This window comes from Eretmochelys imbricata, chromosome 1, assembly GCF_965152235.1.
Source record: "Eretmochelys imbricata isolate rEreImb1 chromosome 1, rEreImb1.hap1, whole genome shotgun sequence".
NCBI classification, from domain to species: domain Eukaryota; kingdom Metazoa; phylum Chordata; order Testudines; family Cheloniidae; genus Eretmochelys; species Eretmochelys imbricata.
In genome coordinates, this window is record NC_135572.1 from 33268648 (window position 1) to 33285306 (window position 16659).

Below are 16659 nucleotides of genomic sequence, written 5' to 3' on the forward strand. Positions count from 1 at the left end.
CTCCCCCACTGCAACTTGAGACCATTACTCCTTGTCCTGTCCTCTTCTACCACCAATGTCGAATAGAGGGGGACGATCACGTCCCTCGATCTGCTCGCTATGCCCCTACTTATACATCCCAAAATGCCATTGGCCTTCTTGGAAACAAGGGCACACTGCTGACTCATATCCAGCTTCTCGTCCACTGTCACCCCTAGGTCCTTTTCCGCAGAGCTGCTGCCTAGCCATTCGGTCCCTAGTCTGTAGCTGTGCATTGGGTTCTTCCGTCCTAAGTGCAGGACCCTGCACTTATCCTTATTGAACCTCATCGGATTTCTTTTGGCCCAATCCTCCAATTTGTCTAGGTCCCTCTGTATCCTATCCCTGCCCTCCAGCATATCTACCACTCCTCCCAGTTTGGTATCATCGACAAATTTGCTGAGAGTGCAATCCACACCATCCTCTAGACATGGAGCCATTGATCACTACCCGTTGCGCCCAACAATCTAGCCAACTTTCTACCCACCTTATAGTGCATTCATCCAGCCCATACTTCTTTAACTTGCTGATAAGAATGCTGTGGGAGACCGTGTCAAAAGCTTTGCTAAAGTCAAGAAACAATACATCCACTGCTTTCCCTTCATCCACAGAACCAGTAATCTCATCATAGAAGGCGATTAGATTAGTCAGGCATGACCTTCCCTTGGTGAATCCATGCTGACTGTTCCTGATCACTTTCCTCACATGTAAGTGCTTCAGGATTGATTCTTTGAGGACCTGCTCCATGATTTTTCCGGGGACTGAGGTGAGGCTGACTGGCCTGTAGTTCCCAGGATCCTCCTTCTTCCCTTTTTTAAAGATTGGCACTACATTAGCCATTTTCCAGTCATCCGGGACTTCCCCCGTTCGCCACGAGTTTTCAAAGATAATGGCCAATGGCTCTGCAATCACAGCCGCCAATTCCTTTAGCATTCTCGGATGCAACTCGTCTGGCCTCATGGACTTGTGCATGTCCAGCTTTTCTAAATAGTCCCTAACCACCTCTTTCTCCACAGAGGGATGACCATCTATTCCCCATGTTGTGATGCCCAGCGCAGCAGTCTGGGAGCTGACCTTGTTAGTGAAGACAGAGGCAAAAAAAGCATTGAGTACATTAGCTTTTTCCAAATCCTCTGTCACTAGGTTGCCTCCCTCATTCATTAAGGGGCCCACACTTTCCTTGGCTTTCTTCTTGTTGCCAACATACCTGAAGAAACCCTTCTTGTTACTCTTGACATCTCTCGCTAGCTGCAGCTCCAGGTGCGATTTGGCCCTCCTGATTTCATTCCTACATGCCTAAGCAATATTTTTATACTCTTCCCTGGTCATATGTCCAACCTTCCACTTCTTGTAAGCTTCTTTTTTATGTTTAAGATCCGCTAGGATTTCACCGTTAAGCCAAGCTGGTCGCCTGCCATATTTACTATTCTTTCGACACATCGGGATGGTTTGTCCCTGTAACCTCAACAGGGATTCCTTGAACTACAGCCAGCTCTCCTGGACTCCTTTCCCCTTCATGTTAGTCCCCCAGGGGATCCTACCCATCCGTTCCCTGAGGGAGTCGAAGTCTGCTTTCCTGAAGTCCAGGGTCCATATCCTGCTGCTTACCTTTCTTCCCTGTGTCAGGATCCTGAACTCAACCAACTCATGGTCACTGCCTCCCAGATTCCCATCCACTTTTGCTTCCCCTACTAATTCTTCCCGGTTTGTGAGCAGCAGGTCAAGAAAAGCTCCCCCCCAGTTGGCTCCTCCAGCATTTGCACCAGGAAATTGTCCCCTACGCTTTCCAAAAACTTCCTGGATTGTTTATGCACCGCTGTATTGCTCTCCCAGCAGATATCAGGAAAATTAAAGTCACCCATGAGAACCAGGCCGTGCGATCTAGTAGCTTCTGCGAGCTGCCGGAAGAAAGCCTCATCAACCTCAAAGCCATCCACTATTTCCTGCACATTACCCAGAGTCACAGTCCTTCATAGCAGAAGGTGATTAATGGCCCTGCACGCTTGCATCACTGCAGCCCCAATGATCGACGTTACAACTCCAAAAGTTGCTAGCTTCCACACACTGATCACCACATGCTTTTCCACCATGAGAGCAGCTCTCATTTTGGTGTCTTTGCACTGCAGTGCGGGGGGCAAACTCCTCACACAGTTCAAGGAAGGTGGCTTTGCGAATCTGAACGTTCTGAAGCCACTGCGCATCATCCCATACTTGCATCACAATCCAATCCTATCACCTAGTGTAGTGAGAAAGAGTTTGTAACTCTTTGCGGTCAGCTTTGGACTTAACTATATTAAATAATTTTCTATCACCTGAAAACTTTGCCATCTCACTGTTTATCCCCTTTCCTAGATCATTTATGAATATGTTGAATAGCGGAGATGCAGTACAGATCCTTGGGGGAACCCCATTATTTCTCTCTCTCCATTGTGAAACTGACCATTTATTCCTACCCTTTGTTTCCTGTCTTTTAACTAGTCACTGATACATGGGAGGACCTTTCTTTTTAATCTGTGATTGCTTAGTTTGCTTAAGAGCTTTGGTGAGGGGCCTTGTGAAAGGCTTTCTGAATTTCAAGTCCAAATACACTGTATTCAGTAAATCACCCTTCTCCACAAACTTGGTGACACCCTGAAAGAATTGTAATAGATTGGTGAGGCATGATTTCCCTTTACAAAGACTGTGTTGACTCTTCCCCAACATATTGTGTTCATCTGTGTGTTTGATAACTCTATTCTTTACTTTAGTTTCAACCAATTTGCCTGGTACTGAAGTTAGGCTTACTGGTCTGTAATTGCCTCTTGAGCCCCCGCTCTGCCTGCATTCTTTTTACTCTTGCAGAGGGTTTTAGGAGTTGGGATTTTTTTTAGCGGGAGGGGGGAATTGTGCGGGGGGGTGGTTTCTGGCCTAAATTTAGAGTATGTTTGTTAGGTGTATTGATATTTGATTGCTTGGTTATTTTTTTGTTGTTTTGGGGGGGAGTTATTATTGGACTAAGTTTAGAGCATGCTTGATAGGAGTATTGGTTTTTGTTTGTTTTCTCTCTCTCTCCTGTGTGTTTCTTTGCTAGGGAGTTTTCTGGCACCTTCTAACGGTTAGGTTATAGCCCCTCAGCCTCCTCTCCTTGCTACTGAACTCTCACTGGAGCCAAACCCTTGACTTGTGTTTTTTCGCTCTGTCGCGGGGGTCTCTCTGCTTGAGAGCAGAATGGAAGGAATGTCTCTCTCACTCCCTCACAAAAGTCCCCTGTTTGCTAGCTCCTCTGGTCGCTTTGGAGCTGTTTTTTCAACCCCCTGGTCTTCCTGGGTAAATCTGCACTACAGTGTAAGCCCCAGGTTAGTGGGACACAAGTCAACTGACCCTGGGTTAGAGAACCTAGGGCTTGAACATCTATATTGTTTGTCAACCCTAGTTTAAGAATTTTCTAACCCAGGCTCAATCCTGATGCTCTAGCATCCACACTGCAGCATGCAGACCCAAGTCAAACCAACCATATAACGGACTCTCTAGCACCCTCCTAAAATGTGGCCGCTCTAGCCCTTTGACCATGGTGCTCTGTGGGAAATCTTTACTGCCCACCCTGCATGTTACAGGAAGTTTGAACAGCCCACCAGTATAGCCTGGCGAGCAGCCATTTTGGTCTGTGCACCAATTGCCAGAGCCAGCAACATGGAGGGAGGCGCCCTTTGAAGATCTTCTCTTTCACTTCTGTGTCAGGAAACTGGCAGAGCTTCCATGAGATGCTAGTGGACATTTTGGTGGCATTTTCTGACCCACCAAAGGCACCTGATAGAGTAGGAGAAAGTGGAGGCAGAGGAGGAGGCCCCAGGCATGGCAGATTTGCACTGGCTGATGCTGCTCATAATACTTGGTATAGCCGCTGATGTCCCCTACATGGACTGGCACTTCTGGAGCAGGGCCCCAGGCACAAACTGTTGGGATCATATCACCATGCAGACCTGGGATGACCAGCAGTGGGTCCAGAACTTTATCCTGAAGAAAACTACATTTCTGCAGCTTTATGAGCAGCTTACTCTGAACCTCCAGCATAAAGACACATGCATAAGGGCATCCTTGCTTAGAGAAGGTTGCTATAACCATCTGGAAGCTGGCTACCCCAAACCGCTACAGGTCCATTGCCAACCAGTTTGGTGTTGAGAAGTCAACCCTGAGTAAAATGGTGGTGCAGGTTTCAGAGACAGTCAGGCAGTATGGTTTACCCCAAGGTGGCCAGCATAAAAGATACTCCTGAAGTAATTGCCAGTTTTGAGATAATGGGGTTTCCAAACTGAGACTCATATGCCCATAGTTTTCCTTCCTCAAGGACCACATGAGTATATAAACCGCAAGGGGTACTGCTCTATTGTTACGCAGGCCTTCATAGACCACAGAGGTTGATTTATGAATGTCCATGTGGGCTGCACTGGGAAAGTTCATGATGCCAGGGTTTTTCGCCAACCAGGAGCCTGCATTCATGGGACACTATTCCCAACAAATGACGCTGTCATAAATGGAGTTACTGTCTCCACTGGTATTCTGTGGCAATGCTCATATCAGTGCCTTATATAGATACATACATTTGTGTCTGAACATTCGCTGTTTGGAAAACTACTGTGGTCGCTAAAGTAACTGCACAGTTGCTCTCTTGGATGTTCAGACCAAGTTTTAATCTCTGTCCAGCATAGTTGTCTTTATCCACCTGCTAATGTGATCTGCATTGGCCTATCTGCATCATCACTACTGTGTGAATCATTTATGTGCAATTCATGTGGTGGTCATGCTTTGCAATAAGAAAAAACAATATTTTCTAGCTTGTTGGGCAAAGTTTTCACATTCAAGTTTAAAATTATTTTCAAAAGGGAAACTTGAGCCATGAAGAAAAAGAAAGTCCACTTTTGTGGTGTCAGATGCTTTATTAGAATGGGAAATAAGCGCAATATTTAGGGAATGTTTAATTACCCTTTTTTTAAAAAATTCCTTTGCAGGGTTTCATTACACAGTCCGCAAAATCTCATGACCGTCTCCAACCTTGGTGTTATCTTTGGGCCGACTCTAATGAGAGCACAGGAGGAAACCGTGGCTGCTGTGATGAACATTAAGTTTCAGAATATTGTAGTGGAAATTTTGATAGAGCATTATGAAAAGGTAAAAGAACTTCATCTGGAACCTTTTACTTTAATATAATTTGTGATGCAACTGGAGTTAAACATGCTACCAGATCTCCTATTCACTACCTTCAGCCAATTCCTACAAATAAGAAAAGAGTCTGCTGTATTTATAGAAGATCACTTTCAGATAGAATATTTCCTTCTTAATCAAACCTGTGGGCCATATTCTGGCCAACTGTTATAGGGATATGAAAGGCGTAAGCACAAGGAGCAGCCACCCAGCCTTGTGCAGGAGCTAGCCAGAATCTCACTGGAAAGTGTAGTCCCTCCTCTTGGCTAGAAGCAGGCTGAGCCAACACAGGACTATGACCCTGCCCTCAGCTTTTCCCTTACACCATCCAATGTTAGCACTTGACCAAAGGACATTTTCAGGTGAAAAATCATGATTTTTGAAAATCCAACTCTCTTACCTTGTTACCAGTAGTACACTGGGTTATTGGAATGGGAGCAATGTTAAACATCTATTGTATTTTCCACCATTTGTGCTCTGTTACTTTATTTCTTTTAATAGGAACACTGAAAGTAAACTAGTTCAGTTCGTTTTTTTATAGTCTTGTATCTGTCAGTTTCACTTGCATGTTGTGATGCACTAATCCAGTGCTCTAGTTCTTAGGTTGCAAAATTAAAACAAAAATCTATCTTCAGTGAACTTTCATTTTAGTTTCGTACAAAAATTCCTATTGACTTTTTTTTTTAAAAAACAACAAACCTATCAGGTGCAACTGTAAGTGGGTAAAATAAGCAGATTGTTAATCATAGCTTTAAAGAAAAATAAAGTTATTGATTGTGATATTTTGTACTTATAGATATTTCACAGTGCACCAGACCCCAACATTCCTCTTCCCCAGCCTCAGTCCCGTTCAGCTTCCAGAAGAACAAGAGCAATTTGCCTCTCAACAGGTTCACGCAAACCCAAAGGAAGATATACCCCATGTCTGGCAGACCATGATAGTAAGTTTATTCATACTGTTAGCTATTTACCTCTCTGTTCATGTCTTGTTCTTTAGTTCCCCTGGTTGTTAATTAGTAAGCAATGGTAATTGCTGTGCTCCAAGCACAGTGGGTGCTTATTTGTAGTGGTTCTATGAAAAGTAACAATAAAGCGAGGAGACGTCAGTGTTGTTGAATGAGTGCTTTCCTTGCTCCTTTCACAGCATGTTCTGTCAAGCCGTTCTTGTGTGGCATAAAGTGATTGAAAATACATTGTGGGGCTTGTTATTCCAAACTAACCACCAAGTGATTTGAAATGGCCTTCTCCAGACTGTGAAATGCTAAAAAGAATACAAGATTCACCTTGTTTGCTTTTAATAACATCTTTAAGATTGGAAATGGTATAATAGAGCATTTCACCTCATCAGTAATAAGTTCAATCCAGTTGAGGTTAGTCTTGGCCAAAAGCTATTACCATTAGACAGCTCTTCCATGTGTGTGAAATGAATTGTGTGGTCTCTGTCTAAGTCCCAGTAGACAGCTATCTATACCACCAAAACCACTACACAGCTGCTGTTAATTGACACCCATGTTGGCAATCTTAACAAAAAGGCCAAGCACTGAATGGCATGGAGGCTGAACTTTAAACCTAGTCCACTATATGGATTTATAATTAAAAGCAGAGGGTTGTATTTGCAGTAAATTGCCACCTAAAGGGATTCTTCGTTTTCAGATATACTTAAATAAAAAGTCCCTCTTTCTTCATTATCACCCACTTCTTTGTTTTCTAATATTACCATTAGGAGGGGTTGAACTTCAGTCAAATTGTAACCCAGATTGAATTTAATCTGCTAAATGTTAGCATCTCCATTGGTGTGAAATTGATTCTAAAAGAAGTTTTGGGTCTCATGGCTTCTCAAGGAGCCTTTATGTTACTGCCGTAAAAAACTAAATTCATAGATAAAGCTGTAAATGAATGTATTTTTTGTACCTAGTTGTTGTACAAGTCTCCAAAGAGTTCTTGGGAGTTCTTGGGTACCTAGCATCAATTTTTCAAAATTAGCTACATGCAGACGCTTGTGTGTTCCTAACGTGTGCAGATACCAAACCTGTGCACTCTAACTGGGTGTCTGCATGCACAGATGGCAAGCGAAGGGTCAGTTAGGAATCACTGCTAAGATGTGGAACTTCTTAGCTGCTATTCCAGTCTACTGGCTAAAGTAACTTCAGAGGCCTTTGTTTAATAAATAATTAGGTGGTCCCTACAGTGCACTGATGTGCAACAAGCTCATATGGAACTGATCTCCATGTGCAGAGGATACACCAGCCCATGAACTGCTGCCACCCCACCCCTTGTGTAGAGAAACCACACAAGTTCCACTACTTCCAGAGGTCCCTTCTCAACCTTAAAACAGTTCAATAATCAGCATCAGTATTCAACCATATATATAATTAACACATCATGCCCCATAAAGATTACATTAACTTGCTTTCATGAGGTCTAATTCCTGGATCATCTTCAGGTTAAGTAGGAAAGCATTCAGAGAGTTGGGTCCAGAGAGGCAAAGATGCACCTCCTGCTTCTGTTAGTCCCTGGATCCAAGAGCCATATCCCCTCAGTCTTCAGCAGTGGGGTTGGAGAATAGGGAGCCAGAAGTAGAAAGTTTCCAGGGATGCAATCTTCAAAGAGACTGGAAAGTTCAAACTAAAACAAAACAGTAGAAGTAGTTGCTGCGAAACAAGAGAACCGGAGACTTTGTCATCAATCCGAGTCACATGTATTGTCGCAGTAGCCTATGGCTGGAGCAAGCCATCAGAGGAATATGTGACTGCATCCTTCACATAGGAGGGGACATAAAACAGTTGCCCCATTGAAATGCAAATTAACCAAATATCCATTCCCTTTGGAGAATTGTTATCTGCAAAAGCTATATACTAACGAGTTTCATGATTATTGAAGGCTCCAGGGGCCACATATGCATTGGGAAAATGGACACTTTTAGAAAGCCCAATTTACATGCAAAATGTCATTTTTCTTCTTTTCCCCACTCCTCTTCAGGTGATTCATACAGTAGTAGCCCAGACAGCACCCCCATGGGCAGCATAGAATCACTCTCTTCTCATTCGTCAGAACAAAACAGCACCACAAAATCCGCCTCATCCCAACCCAGGGAGAAATCAGGAGGAATTCCATGGATTGCATCTCCACCTTCTTCCAATGGACAGAAGAGCTCAGGCCTCTGGACCACAAGTCCAGAATCCTCCTCTAAGGAGGATGCAACAAAAACAGACGTGGAGTCAGACTGTCAAAGTGTAGCTTCTGTCACTAGCCCGGAGAATACATCTCCACCAATAGATCTGACCAAGAAAGGGCTTTATGGTCTGTCTGGGCTGAAAAGGTCTGCAGCTTCCTCCCTCAGATCAATCCCTTCAGCAGAAGGTAGGTCCTATATGTTGCATTAAGTTGTTCTATCAGAACACCACTGAGTTTAACATGATGCACCAGAAAAAATTAAGTGAATCAAAAGGCTATTGAAATTAATTGATTTTGTTCGTTTACTTTGGAATCTTTTCGGCATGTTCTTTTGTTGTCCAGACATTTTTTGAGCAGTATTTCTAAGGTGCCCTTTATTTGTGCCCTTTGCATAGTTTAAAAGGCATCAACCCTCCTCACAACTTGGAACAATAGTCTCACCTCATTTAGCATGGCTTAGTTACATGTAGGGTTGGAGTAGCTAGCCAGGATTCAGCACCCTCTCAGAGATGAGTCTTGCATCATGATTAAAGGTGACAAGACTTGGGGTTTGAATTCAAGTCCATAGGGCTCTGGGCTGAGAACACCTAGTCCCCAGCGCCCTCACTTTCACCACTTAAGGCTATATGCTGGCTTTGTTTTCAGCTGTATCTCGTAACAGGTCAAGACCGTTTCTACAATAACTCGATCTAAGGTCATGTAGGATTTTTGTAGAACACTACCAGTGCCTTGAATTCCAAGGTGAATTGGCAAGTGGTGCAGAAGGCTAAGTGCTGTTGTAATGTGCTCTAGTCAGTGTGTCCTACTTAGAAGATGGCTTTTCTTTAAGTGTCCCCAAAAGGGGGTCAGCAAGCATGTGGACAAGGGGGATCCAGTGGATATAGTGTATTTCGATTTTCAGAAAGCCTTCGACAGGGTCCCTCACCAAAGGCTATTAAGCAAAGTAAGCAGTCATGGTATAAGAAGGAAGGTCCTCTCATGGATTGGTAACTGGTTAAAAGATAGGAAACAAAGGTTAGGAATAAGTGGTCAGTTTTCAGAATGGAGAGAGGTAAATAGTGATGTCCCCCAAGGTCTGTATTGGGCCTAGTCCTATTCAACATATTCATAAATGATCTGGAAATAGGGGTAAACAGTGAGGTGGCAAAATTTGCCGATTATAGAAAACTATTCAAGATAGTTAAGTCCCAGACAGACTGCGAAGAGCTACAAAAGGATCTCTCAAAACTGCATAACTGGGCAACAAAATAGCAGATGAAATTCAATATTGACAAATGCAAAGTAATGCACATTGGAAAACATAATCCCAACTATACATATAAAATGATGGGGTCTAAATTAGCTGGTTTCAGAGTAGCAGCCGTGTTAGTCTGTATCCACAAAAAGAACAGGATTACTTGTGGCACCTTAGTGACTAACAAAAGTATTAGAACATAAGCTTTCGTGGGCTACAGCCCACTTGATCGGATGCATAGAATGGAACATATAGTACGTATATATATATCTTCTTACTATATGTTCCATTCTATGCATCCGATGATCATTTTTCTAAATTAGCTGTTACCACTCAAGAAAGAGATCTTGGAGTCATTGTGGATAGTTGTTTGAAAACATCCACTCAATGTGCAGTGGAAGTCAAAAAAGCAAACAGAATGTTGGGAATCATTAAGAAAGGGATTGATAATAAGACAGAAAATATCATATTGCCTCTATATAAATCCATGGTACACCCACATCTTGAATACTGCGTGCAGATTATTGGAATTGGAAAAGGTTCAGAAAAGGGCAACAAAAATTATTAGGGACATGGAGCGTCTGCCAAATGAGGAAAGATTAAGAAGACTGGGACTTTTCAGCTTGGAAAAAAGACGACTAAGGGGGGATATGATAGAGGTCTATAAAATCATGATTGGTGTGGAGAAAGTAAATAAGGAAGTGTTATTTACTCCTTCTCATAACACAAGAACTAGGGACCACCAAATGAAATTAATTGGCAGCAGGTTTAAAACAAACAAAAGGAAGTATTTTTTCACACAACACACAGTCAACCTGTGGAACTCCTTGCCAGAGGATATTGTGAAGACCAAGTCTATAACAGAATTCAAAAAGAACTAGATAAATTCATGGAGGGTAAGTCCATCAATGACTATTAGCCAGTATGGACAGGTATGGTGTCCCTAGCCTGTTTGACAGAAGCTGGGAATGGGCGACGGGATGGATCACTTGATGATTGCCTGCTCTGTTCATTTCCTCTGGGGCACCTGGCATTGGCCACTGTTAGAAGACAGGATACTGGGCTAGATGGACCTTTAGTCTGACCCAGTATGGCCGTTCTTATGTTCAGGTATATCATATAATCTAGCCACTAGGTTACAAAGGTGTGGCTGAACAAGTCTGTGTGCACACGTGGGATGAAAGAGGAGATTTTTGGCCACTTCTCCTGTTTTGGAATCCAGAAACTGAGTCCAGTCCATCACAAGATGATTTCACAATACCTTGATAATTGACTGGGTATTGCGCTTAAAAATAGATACCAAAAGAAGTTAGTTTATTTATAATGTTGTGGATTGCTAAGGTTAACACAATCATTGAGACAATAAATTCTGATGGATTGAGCATGAGATTAGGAACCAGGAACCCTTGAGTTCTTCCTTTAGCTCTTCCACTGATCTGCTGTGTAGATTTGTACAGTGCTGAGTACAATGGGGTTATGGTTTAGGGCTCCTTAGTGCTCCTTCAGTACAAATAAATCAACTTGGGTAGAAATTGGGGATTTTGTTAAGTAAAATTTACCTGCCTTGCAAGACATGTATGAAATGTATTAGTCTTTATACAGTCCTTTGAAAATGTGAACCACTGCATTATTATTATCATTATTATTATTTATTATTATCCTATTAGGAACCTGTGAAAGTCATATATAAGAACAAAGCAGGTACAAGGACACATCTTTTTCTAAGGCTTCCTGGCCGTTATTATTGAATATTTATTTAATATTACATTAGGACCTTCTGTTTCTGACAGATAAAATCCAAGCTATGTAATGTTTGTTTTATTTTATTAAGATATGGTAACAAAATAGTCATTTAAACAAGTTTTAATTTTCATCAACAAGAACTTCATAAACCTATTTTCTGTTTGTTTGTTCTGTTTTTATTTGGGGGGAAGCTATTAGTGTTAAACAGACAGGAGGCTGGATTGTTTAATGTTTTACTAATGGAGTTTTAGCATCATCAGTGTACAGAAAACGTATTATCTATTCATCGGTGCAGCATAACAATCTTCCGCCTTCTTCAAAGTTTTAATTTTATTCTCTCCATTTTTGGTGGTGATGTTTTCCTAGTTACCCTTCTGCTTGATAGGCTGTCTGTTGTCTTTCTTAGTAAACACTGTCTCTGCCTATTTTATTTCTTTTTAAAAATCCTGCTATGTTATGTATGATATACATGTTATTAAGGTACACTGAAATCTTATATTCGCTGCACTCTGTTTGTTCCCTGTAGGTAACAAAAGCTGCGGTGGATCTGTACAGAGCTTAGCCTCAATTGATGCCAAAGATACACCAAAGGCTCCACCGAATCCTGAGTTGCCACCCAAAATGCACAGGAGATTGAGATTGGATACTGCATCAAGTAATGGCTATCAGAGACCAGGATCCGTGTAAGTCATCAAGACTGAGTGGAGATTTGATATATTGCATTATGTTCCCATACAAACTATCCTATACAGCTGGGTGAACGATGGGAAAAGTAGTCATGAATATTTGATGAGATAAATCAAATTAAATTGTCATCTTTGTGAATTATTCATCAAGCTTCATAAACTCTGAAAACTAGGCAGATGGGGGCTTACCCAAAGTGTATTGAAATCAGTGGCAGAGCTCTGTCAATAATACATTTTTTCTGGTTTATTGGCAGTTCTGAAAAATTTTAAAAAATTGCTTTGAGTTTAACTGAAATCAAAAATTATTTCTTTAAAATTTTTGGCTAATTGGTTTAGGTTGAACCAAGATGTTTCATTTCATGTGTTGTTAATAAAAGCAAAAGAAATGAAGGGCTAGATTCACAGAAACAGAAGACAAGGCAGTGATACCCCCTTATAACCTTTAGCCCAGAGGTTAGGGCACTCACATGGGATGTGAGAGACCCAGCTTTGAATCCCTGTTTTGGAGCAGTGACTTGAATGCAAATTTCCCCTCTCCGGGTGAGTGCCCTACCCACCAGACTATAGGCTATTCTAGTTCTGGGGTCTCTCAGTCTCTCCTGTTGAAACTGTTCCAATTTGTATAAATAATTAAGAATTCATCAGAGCAGGGACTGGCAAGTGGGTGTCCCCCCTCATATGGGAATGCCCTAGCCACTGTGCTATAGAGTCATTCCCACTCTCCCACTGATTATTCAAGTATTTTGCACAAAGTAGAATACCTTCAACAGGAGAGACTGAGAGATGCCCATCCCCAGATACCCTATACCTTGGTGGTGAGGGCAGTCACTCTAGAGGGGGAGACCTGGGTTCAAACCCCTGCTCCAGAGCAGGGATTCAAACCTGGGTTTCCAACATCCCAAGGTAGTGCCCTAAAGGTGGTAAGCGAGGGGAAGCACAACCGCCATGACCTCCTCCTCCAGCGGCTTTGTGAATGATGCCCAAATCCTCTTGTGACTGTAGCCTGAACAATCAAAATGTTTAATTGTGACAGTGATGAAATTATCTGTTTGGACATTTCCAAATGTTTTTCTTTTTTCATTTTGGCCAAAACAATTTGCTGAAATCAACAAGTATTCATCCATGAAATGTTTTGGTCAGTCTGAATCTTCATTTATTGGTGAAAAAGTTTCATCTGAAAAATTTCACCCAGCTCTAATCAGCGAAAGACTCCCATTGACTTCACCGTTGGGCTTGGATTAAGCCAATAATGAGGAGAGAAAATTAAATCCATGGAATAAATTATTTAACTAATACTATTCAGCCAGCTCTAACATTATCTCTCTGCTTCTTCTGTGTTTATTATTTTAAGAGATCTAAATGCCAAGGACTGCCCAGGCGATATGTCAAGAAATAAAGTGTTATTCATCATCACCTCTTTCTTTTGACAGAAATCGGAGCAAGACAAATTTAATTCCTCTCTGAAATTAATGTGTTCCATTGCATGTGCTGAAATAATTTCTTTGCTTTTGATAAAGTAGCTAGAGATTTCTTGGGTTGGAATGCGTTACAAAATAGAAATGATTATTTTCACATAAACTGGGGGTTAAAAATGTTTTCTAGTGCTCATAGCACAGGACTGGTGGTCAGTGAACCCAGAAATGATAACACCCATTTTCCCTCTCCAGAAACTACATCTCCCTCACTTCAGGTTTATTCAGTGACAAGACCTGAATATGAATTAAAAATTATGGCAATGTTTTGTGTTGCATTTTCAGCAGAGTTCCTTACTGTTTTATGAGTTCAGGAAGGTATTTTAGCACATGCCTCACTTGAAGCTGGTTGGACTGTTCATGTCCTTCACGTTGGACACACGCTTAAGTTTCTTGCTGAACTGGGACCTAAGCTCAGCATGACTTGCTTCTTGGCTTCCTCCATTGGTCCTACATTTTTCAGATTGAAAAAAGGAGCACAGTCAATTTAAGAATCAAATAAAGAATTTAAAATAAAAATTAACATTTTCTTGTCTGTCCAACTAAAAATACCTGAGATCAGGGGTTCTCAAACTTCATTGCACCGTGACCCCCTTCTGACAACAAAAATTATTGCATGAACTCAAGAGGCTGCCCGAGCCCTGCCGCCCTAGGCAGGGGGGAGAGACGGGGAAGGGAGGAAGCAAAGCCAAAGTCCAAGGGCTTCAGCCCCAGGTTGGGGGCCTGTAACCTGAGCCCTGCCACCCAAGTTTGTAGCCTTCGAGCTTCGGCCCTGAGCAGTGGGGCTCAGGCTCAGACTTCAGCCCCAGGTGGTAGAGCTCGGGCTTCAGCCCCGGGAGGTGGGGCTTGGGCTTCAGCTTTGGCCCCGGACCCCAGCAAGTCTAACGCCAGTCCTAGCGACCCCATTAAAATGGAATCGTGACCCACTTTGGGGTCCCAACCCACAGTTTGAGAACCACTGCCTTAGATTATTAAAACTGAAATAACTCTATGCAGTTCATTGAAAGGGCGAAGTTTAAAACCAAATGCCTCTTAACTCAATTTTCAGAGTGGCCGCAAGAGCCCAGTTGTTCGAAAGTGCTGGTTCACTTAAACAAACTTCTTCAGGACGGTAAGTACCCTACACAATTGAATTTTAGTTAAAAATTAAAGCCATATGCTTTCAGAGACTGACATGGAGGAGTGGAAACAATACTTTGTACCTTCCAAGGAAGCATCCCTTGCTGTGCAAACATGCCCCCATTTGTCAGGTTCATCCTTTCTATACTTCTCTCAGAGAAAGAGAGTGAGTTAGACCATTTGCAAAAAGAAAAGGAGTACTTGTGGCACCTTAGAGACTAACAAATTTATTTGAGCGTAAGCTTTCACGGAAACCTACTGACCGCTATTCCTACCTACATGCCTCCAGCTTTCACCCAGATCACACCACACGATCCATTGTCTACAGCCAAACTCTACGATACAACCGCATTTGCTCTAACCCCTCAGACAAACACCTACATGATCTCTATCAAGCATTCTTACAACTACAATACCCACCTGCTGAAGTGAAGAAACAAATTGACAGAGCCAGAAGAGTACCCAGAAGTCACCTACTACAGGACAGGCCCAACAAAGAAAATAATAGAACGCCACTAGCCATCACCTTCAGCCCCCAACTAAAACCTCTCCAACGCATCATCAAGGATCTACAACCTATCCTGAAGGACGACCCATCACTCTCACAGATCTTGGGAGACAAGCCAGTCCTTGCTTACAGGCAGCCCCCCAACCTGAAGCAAGTACTCACCAGCAACCACACCACCCACAACAGTACCACTAACCCAAGAACCTATCCTAGCAACAAAGCCCGTTGCCTAATGTGTCCACATATCTATTCAGGAGACACCATCATAGGGCCTAATCACATCAGCCACACTATCAGAGGCTCGTTCACCTGCACATCCACCAATGTGATATATGCCATCATGTGCCAGCAATGCCCCTCTGCCATGTACATTGGTCAGACTGGACAGTCTCTACTTAAAAGAATAAATGGACACGAATCAGACATCAAGAATTATAACATTCAAAAACCAGTTGGAGAACACTTCAGTCTCTCTGGTCACTCGATTACAGACCTAAAAGTGACAATTCTTCAACAAAAAAACTTCAAAAACAGACTCCAAGGAGAGACTGCTGAATTGGAATGAATTTGCAAACTGGATACAATTAACTTAGGCTTGAATAGAGACTGGGAGTGGATGGTTCATTTCACAAAGTAAAACTATTCTCCCCCACCCCCATTCCTCAGACGTTCTTGTGAACTGCTGGAAATGGCCCACCTTGATTATCACTACAAAAGGTTTTCTCCCCCCCACCCCGCTCTCCTGCTGGTATTAGCTCATCTTAAGTGATCACTCTCCTTACAGTGTGTATGGTAACACCCACTGTTTCATGTTCTCTGTGTATATAAATCTCCCCACTGTATTTTCCACTGAATGCATCCGATGAAGTGAGCAGTAGCTCACGAAAGCTTATGCTCAAATAAATTGGTTAGTCTCTAAGGTGCCACAAGTCCTCCTTTTCTTTTTGCAAATACAGACTAACATGGCTGCTACTCTGAAACCGGTTAGACCGTTGATTTTCTCCATCTGCTGTGACAGTACCTGTACGGAAGCCGAGGACAGTAGGCTGCCTCTTAGTGAAACTGCCCTTTCCAAAGTTTAGCTTTGGATAAAAATAATCAAACTTGTTACTATTCTTGCCACCACACCTTTCTTGCTTCAGTTTCCATTTGGGGAAATATGTGATCATCACACAGGCCCTTTAGTTGTTTACACAATCAGTGGGATTTGTTTTCGTCTTGTCACTTTAATTATAGTAGAGCAGACATCCATTCCTTGGATGGTCGTTCCTCTAGGAAGTGGAGCCATCTCTATGTTGTCCAACCTCTTCTTCCTTCCATTCTGCTTTATTTTTCTTTCTGTCACATTTCACTGTGGGCTTCCGTACATTTCCCAAACAAAGGGCTAGATTAAAGGCAAATAAGCAGTTCCAGATCCAGCACCAGGAGAGTGTGCTCAAGCACCGTCAGAAGATCGCTCAGGGCTAAGGTTAAGATTTTGTCATGGTTATTTTTAGTAAAAGTCATGGACAGGTTGCAGGCAATAAA

The 16659-nt window shown here is 42.4% G+C and overlaps 1 protein-coding gene across 1 annotated transcript in view; it reads left to right on the forward strand.

Annotated features, from left to right (window-relative positions):
- ARHGAP42 (Rho GTPase activating protein 42) overlaps positions 1–16659 on the forward strand; it is a 294764-nt gene that overhangs the window by 267551 nt on the left and 10554 nt on the right. Inside the window, exons 18-22 of the mRNA XM_077805596.1 lie at positions 5004–5163; positions 5993–6137; positions 8176–8556; positions 11874–12030; positions 14554–14616. Of these exons, the coding sequence (XP_077661722.1) occupies positions 5004–5163; positions 5993–6137; positions 8176–8556; positions 11874–12030; positions 14554–14616 (906 nt within the window). The remainder of the gene's footprint in view (positions 1–5003; positions 5164–5992; positions 6138–8175; positions 8557–11873; positions 12031–14553; positions 14617–16659) is intronic.